At 55.0% G+C, this 7,052-nt stretch overlaps 1 protein-coding gene across 5 annotated transcripts; it reads right to left on the bottom strand.

The window, feature by feature from the left end:
• Positions 1–712: 712 nt before the first annotated feature.
• On the bottom strand, positions 713–6,714 carry PSRC1 (proline and serine rich coiled-coil 1). Of its 5 annotated transcripts, XM_055139100.1 has the most exons (8): positions 6,513–6,710; positions 6,133–6,321; positions 5,983–6,040; positions 4,966–5,401; positions 2,451–2,595; positions 2,115–2,363; positions 1,506–1,602; positions 713–1,323 (listed from the first exon to the last, which is right to left on the bottom strand). In XM_055139100.1, exons 2-8 carry the CDS (start codon positions 6,149–6,151, stop codon positions 1,320–1,322), a joined length of 1,008 nt encoding a protein of 335 aa, XP_054995075.1. In that variant the 5' UTR covers positions 6,152–6,321; positions 6,513–6,710; the 3' UTR covers positions 713–1,319. The 5 variants fall into 5 exon arrangements, with proteins under 5 accessions (XP_054995075.1, XP_054995071.1, XP_054995073.1 ...); XM_055139096.1 differs by having other exon boundaries at positions 2,115–2,595; positions 6,513–6,714; XM_055139098.1 differs by having other exon boundaries at positions 2,115–2,595; positions 6,133–6,259; positions 6,513–6,714.
• Positions 6,715–7,052: the final 338 nt, after the last annotated feature.

Raw genomic sequence — 7,052 nt, 5'->3', positions numbered from 1 at the left:
GGGTGGGGGGGGGGTCACACCCAGCCATCTCAGGGATCATGCTTAGTGATGTTTGTAGGCAAACTTGGATCTGCCAAGTTCAAGGCAAGTGCCTTAAACCCTATTACTATCCCTTCGGCCCCAACACAGAGAATTCTACTGCCAGATAGGATGTAATGAGGATGTAAAGGCTGTGGGAAAAGGGTGCATCTCCAGCATGCACTTTCTGAGGGGGTCAACTAAAATGCTAAAGGACCCACCCCAAACCCATCCCCCAGCCCCACCCCATAAATAGAGCAAATAAGAAACGGGATTCCTCATAGGCTTCACTGCTTCTCAGGAAAGGCTGAGTTTAGGATATAAGTAATTTACTGAGACCAAGCCTGACTTGAAAACATCACATACTGTGAATTAAGCTATTAACTTTGATCTGAACCTTCTAATAACATAAATCTTGCTCACCCCTCCCCCTCACCCCAAAGTCCTGAGATGAGCAGCCTGCTGCCAATTAATATACACAAGGGCAAGAGTCATAGCCAAATGGAACCCTCTATTGGGGAGGGTCCTTCCCAGCAGTGCTGGGATCAAAATCGGGGCACCTGGCAGCCCGATGAATCCGGGCCTCCATCCTCATCAGGCGCCTGATGGGGAGGCCCCTCCTGGCTCGCTCAATAGAATGACTCGAGTTAGTCCAAACGTGTTAGAAATTGGTGCAGGATTTTCCACACAGAGGCAGCCTATAAAAATACATTTATTTCGTTTTAGAAAACGGCAGACCAATGGAATGAACTTATCAGAAACGGGTTGGTAAGGAGTCACAGAGTTCACAGCATTCACAGGAAAACGGTTCTGGGGCCTGCCCCAGCCTCTCCAAACAGGCCCGTGGCCAGCAGAGGAGATGGCTGCGGAGAGAGTGTGATGGCTCCTCAGAGAGCCGGGGAGGTTGGCTGCAGAGGCCACTCACATGGAAACGTCCAGTGAAGCAGAGTCTGGAAGTCAGATGGAACTCTCGGGGCTGAAAGCAAGAGCTGGGCAAGGACAAGCCTCCCGCCTACTTTTCTCATTTCCTATTTGATTTCACTGCTGATGGGATCTCTTCTCCTAATCTCTCAACCCAGAGAGTTGATCCCCCTCCAGCTCACCCCTAATGTGCCTCAAGTCCCCTCTGCTCTCTCCTTCTGGGGGGCCAGGCCGTTGGCCTCTTCCTCCCGTCTCCGGGCCAGAATCTGCAAGAATCCGGGCCTGCCTCCAGCAAGAGGGCCAAGGGAGGCTGAGGAGAGGCAAGACCAGGCGGTGAGTGGACGGTATACTGCTGAGTTCTCGCTGGCTGCCCCATTTCTTTACCTGAAGACACAGAAGAAGTGCTTCAGTGCCCCGGGCCCTCGGCTCCCCTTAACTTCCAGCTGAGTTCAGCCTCCCCCATCTTGTCTTGGCACCCAAGGTCAGAGCTGGCAAGCGAAGCAGTCAGGAAGCTGGATGATGGGGAGAAAGAAAGAGATGGTCTCCACCTCTCTAACCAGTCCTACCTGGCGGGTGCTGCAGATGTAGCCCCTTTCCGGAGGGGCTGAAGATTGCTGCGAGCAGAACCAAGGCCAGGAAGATTTGGTCGCTGTGGAACAGGAACTTGATGGGTGTGAACAAAAGGAAAGGAATTAGAGGCTGAAGCAATAGCATAGCTGGGAAGGCTTGCACGTGGCCAACCCAGTTTTGATCCCTGGCATCCTGAGTCCACCAGGAGTAATTCCTGAGCACAGAGCCAGGAGTAACCCCTGAGCATCTCACTTGCTGGCTGTGGCCCCAATGCACCCCCCTCCCCCCCGGCAAAAAAAAAAATAAAAAAGAACAGGAAAGGAGTTAATGGAATGTTCCAGTGAGCATCTTGAAAAGAAAATCTCAATGAAGGCTAAAGATATGTAGGATTAGTACCTTGCACTGGGCACCCCCTCAGCCCCTGCCCACCCCCAGGTACATCAGGGATCTAAAAACCAGACATTTTGCCCAGGTCCCACTGTCCTCTAAACTGAGTTTTTCTATCTTCAAACTGCTTCAAAGAGTCAGAGAAAGCTATTAGATGCCCGGGATGGGGCACCTTCCTCCAGTTCCCACCCTGAGGGTCCCCTGCCAGACCACCTCACCTCTGTGCCCTGTGGCACAGGGTCTGGGCAGTCCTCTCCGAGCAGGCAGAGCCTCTGGGGGTGGGGCCCCTCGGGCAGGTGGCACACTCCTCCCAGCCAGAGGCACTCGGCTGGCTGGCCTAGGGATGGCTGAGGGGATAGGCAGCCGGCTAGAGGCTTTAGCAGCTGCCCCCTGTGGCCGAGCCAGGCGCTGAGAGTTGTTGGTGGTGGGCTGCAGGGCCAGGGTGGGCCGGAGAGGGTTGGGGGGACCTGCAAGGGGGACAGGAGAAGCGTTCAGGGCCAGCTGCAGCTCCACCTGCTCCCGCGCACACACACACTCTGCCCAGGTTTTCTCACTTGCTATCACTCGCCCACTGGGCCCAGCTCGGCCCCGGATGGGAGGAGTGGGCCGGACAGGAGGTGTTGATCGGTTGGGAGGTGTTGATCGGGCAAGAGAAGCTGGGCTTTTGGATGCGGGGAACAGATTGCAAGTGGGCGACTCCTGAAACACAAAGAGAGGGAAAAAAAATGCTAGAGTGAAAGAAGAATCTGTTCCGAGGCTGGGTAAGGGACGGAGGTGGAGAATGGCCTGGATCCCAGCAAGGAAGGGTAGATGTCAACTGCCAAGATCCTCATCAGTGCCACAGTCGACTCTGATGACTGATGCTAGCTCGCCCCCACTGCTCTGCTCTGGGGTCTCATTCAACTCCAACTGTTCTAGAAGGCAGAATCCTACTACTGAAACTCACAGATCAAGATTCCACAAATCCAACTGTCCTTGCCCCAAAGCCTAAAGATAAGGGCAACTTATCCTCAGAGAGTCTCTGGCCCGTGCCTGGCTGTCTTCCCTGAGACCCCTCAGAGGGGGCGGGCTTCAGTTTCCCTCCCCACCCCAAGCAGAGCTCCCACGGCCGAAGACCTCCAGAGCGTAGCCACAGCCATGTTCAAGGCCCCTCTCCACACGTTCAGACGAGCCTCACGCATGAAGGTACTGGCAGAGGAACCCAGGTGTGTGGGACCCGGGGCTGAGACCTCCAAGCCTGCTCGGAACGGGACTGGGCCTCTTCTGCCCAGATTTCCCATTTTCCAGTAGCTAGGTGATCACACTCAGGGACTTCCCCCGGCGCCACCAATAGCCAACATCCAGAGACTAAAATCAAGCTCCTGGAAGCTTTGCGGCCGTGAGACATCTTCTAGCCTAATTCTCCATCTAGGAGAATCTGGCAAGCTACCAAGAGTTTCCTGCCCACATGGGAGAGCCTCGCAAACTCTCCATTGTGTATTCATATGCCAAAACCAGTAAGGATGATGGGTCTCATTCCCCTGACCCTGAAAGAGCCTCCAATGCCGCACCATTGAAAGGACAAGTAAAGAGAGGCTCCTAAAATCTCAGGGCTAGGACGAATGGAGACATTACTGAGACCGCTTGAGAAATTTGACCATCAACGGGATGATGATGATGATGATCCTCAGTTTACCCCAAAAGCCTAATCCAGGACTCTGTTTCAATTTGTAGATAAGAGAGTGTGCCTCAGGGCATCAGCCCACCAGGGGTTTTATTGCACTCCAGTGCCCACTAGTCTGCAGCCCACCCAGTTCTTTCCCAATAAAAACTCTTTTTTGGTGCTGGTGCAGAGCAGATGCTGGGGATTTTCTTTGGTGTTTTGTTTTTGGCTTTGTTCTGGGGCCACACCCAGCAGTGCCCAGGGCTGACTCCTAGCTCTGTACTCAAGGATCACTCCTGGTGGGCTTGGGGGACCATACGGGGTGCTGTGGATTGAACCTAGGTTGGCTACGTGCAAGGCATATATCTTACTAGCTGTTCTATCACTCCCAAGATGTCCTCAATAAATTAAAGTTTTTTTTTGTTTTTTTTTTTTTTTGCTTTTTGGGTCATGCACAGGGGTTACTCCTGGCTCTGCACTCAGGAATTACACCTGGTAGTGCTCTACACCTGGTCCCCTGACCATATGGGATGCTGGGAATCGAACCCGGGTTGGCTGCATGTGAGGCAAATACCCTACCCGATGTGCTACTATTGCTCCAGCCCCTCAGTAAAGATCTTGTGACCCTTTCCAGAACCTGTGTTTTACTGGCCTCCAGCTGCAATGGAAGCACTGGTGCCAGGGAACCAGGGAACCTAAGCACCTGGATCCCAGCCTGCTCTGTAATTTGGACTCACACATCAAACCCAGCCCTCTGGTGGCCTTTTGGTTTCTTTTTTTTGTTTTTTTTTGCTTTTTGGGTCACACCCAGCGATGCTCAGGGGTTACTCCTGGCTTTGCACTCAGGAATTACTCCTGGCAGTGCTTGGGGGACCATATGGGATGCCGGGGATCGAACCTGGGTCGGCCGCGTGCAAGGCAAACGCCCTACCCGCTGTGCTATAGCTCCGGCCCCTGGTTTCTTTTGTTATTTTGGTGTTGGGGCCACACCCAGCAATGCTCAGGGTTTTTTTTTCTGGCTCTGCACTCAGGAATCACTCTTGGTGGGCTCGGGGACAACATAGGATGCCAGACTCAGGGCAGCTGCATGCAAGGCAAGCACCCTACCCATTGTATTATCTCTCTAGCCCCAATTAAAAAAAACAAATATTTATTTGTTTATTTTGTTCTCAGGACACGCTTCGCAATGAACAGACATTACTCCTAGCAGTGCTCGGGGGACCATATAGGGTGCTGGAGATGGAACCTGGGTTGGCCGTGTGCAAGGCCAACACCCTATCTGCTTTCCTATCGCTTCACTCCACCCCTTTTGGAGGGTGGGGATCACACCTGTGATGCTCAGGGACCACTCCTGGAGGTGCAAGGACAGAGCTAGGCCAGTACCCAGAGCCCACACAGCCCAGCCCCAGCTCAGAATCTGGACTCACCCTCTTTGTGCTCAGGGCCTTCTTCCCAGATGCGCTGTGGAGGGCTCTGGCAGACCCCTTACGATCACTGCTCCCAAGTCGGGGTGTCAGGCTGCTGGAGTGGGGAGTGCTCCGCCCCGACGAGCTAACCGTGGGCAGCAGGTCCCTCACGGGACTGTCCTTCAGCACAAAGGTCTCTCGCCGCGGGCTGGGCTTCACTCTGCGGGGTGTCGAGCCCGCACCTGGGGGCTCCTGAAGGGAGCACTGCTCCAGCTGGGCTGCCAGCCGGTTGGCCTCATCCAGGATCTCCTCCAGCTTCTTTGGGCTGAGGGGGCCCAGGCTGAGCCGAAGACCCTGGGGAGCGGGGGCCACTGCATTCACGTCACTGCGGTGGGACAGGCCTCGGCGAAGGGGCTTCTCTGGAGTCACCACCGCAGTTATGTCTTCCTCCTCCCGGCTGAGACAGACAGAGCACAAAGCAGGCGCTGTGCCCACAGGACGGAGACAGCAGCAAACGGTGCCAACCCCTTGCACAGAGGACCAAGGGACCCAGACACAAACTCCCAGGGCCACAGCTGGCTGGGAGAACTGGCCACTAAGTGTGGAGAAACTGGTCCTTAGGAGGCCTAAGATGGCTTTCAGAATGAATGTTGTGGCTTTGGAAATAACGCTAGGACAAAGAGACAGCAAATCCACTTACCTGTCTATGTAACACCCAGCTTAAGCTTGGTGTTTCTTTTTAGACCCATTATTGCCAGTGCAAATCTTAATTTTAAAAAATTTTAATTTCTGGCCACACCCAGCAATACTTAGGAATTACTCTTGGCCCTACACCTGGCGGGCTCAGGGGACCACATGTGCCAGGGATTAAACCCAGGTCAGCCACATGCAAGGCAAGCGCCATCCCGGTAGTACTATCTCTCCAGCTTCACCACTACAAATCTTCCCCAAAGGCAAGTAATTCAGCATCAAAGGGGTGGGAGGCGTAGATAAAATGGCAAGGTCTGAGGAAAGAAAGTAGGAAACAGAAGCTGGTACCTGTCAGATGGTGACAACTCTCCAAAGTCCAAGGTTTCATCAGCAATAAACTTTACATCTGAAGTGGAAGACAGGAGGGACACCATCCACGGGTCACTAACATAGAGTCTTAATCTTAGGACCTCATCGTCCCCTCCATGTGTTCCTTACCTTCCTCCAACTCTTCCATGTTCTAACCAGTAGGATCAAGTCAGCCTAGACCCGAGCGGGAAGAGAAAGTGTTCCTTTGCTCAGGTCTCCGTCCTGTCCAAGGCCCCTAGATCTCCAGGCTGCAAGGCTGGAGGTAACGGACATGCTGGGAGCGAGACAAGCTTCCCGGGAGTAGCACCTATAATTGCCCTGTTCGCACCCGGGAAGATGCGAAGAGCCGCTTGGCACCCCCATCCGCAGCCGGCCGTCACGCCCCCTCTCCAAATCCGCCTCTCCCACTAAAGCCTCCTCCCCGCCACCATCCTCCAAGTGCATCCCTCTCCCGGAGCCACCCATGCACACCCTCGCGGCACCACACCCACTCCACACCTTCAACCCACCTTCAATCCCCACCGTGGAGAAGCTCGTCTAAGCTCCAGCGGATGGTGCTCGGCTCGTGCGACGGATTCAGTCCGGGAATCAGCTTAGGGGGCGGGGCTCCTTTCGAATCTCCCAGGCCCCACCCACCGCTACCCCAGGCGCACATTGATAGGCTAATCCCTGCATTCCCCGCCCCTCGAGGCGGGGCTACGGCTGGCACCAGCCGGAAGTCTGAGGGTGGAGGCCCTGTACGGAGGCCCGCGGGAGAATCATGGAGCGAGGCCGCGAGCGCGCGCTCGCCCGGGAATCGGCCTTTGACTCCCAGTCGCGAGCCGATTGGGCAGCACGGCGAGGGAACGGGCCAATGAGGATGGCTCTCGTGCCCCGCCGTCCGCTTTTCCCCGCCCCGCCTCCGCCCCCTCCTGGGCGTCGGTTGAGCAGGGTCTGTGCATGCCCGGGCAGACCCCAGACCCTCCTGGTTTCCCAGCGTCCCTCGCATCCCTCTCAGTGGTTGGCCCCTAAATTAAAATGCACGAGAAACATTCATTCTTTTTTTTTTT

This window comes from Sorex araneus, chromosome 5 (assembly GCF_027595985.1).
Source record: "Sorex araneus isolate mSorAra2 chromosome 5, mSorAra2.pri, whole genome shotgun sequence".
NCBI classification, from domain to species: Eukaryota; Metazoa; Chordata; class Mammalia; order Eulipotyphla; family Soricidae; genus Sorex; species Sorex araneus.
Note: the sequence above shows the minus strand (reverse complement) of the source record. Positions and strands in the feature narration are given on the sequence as shown.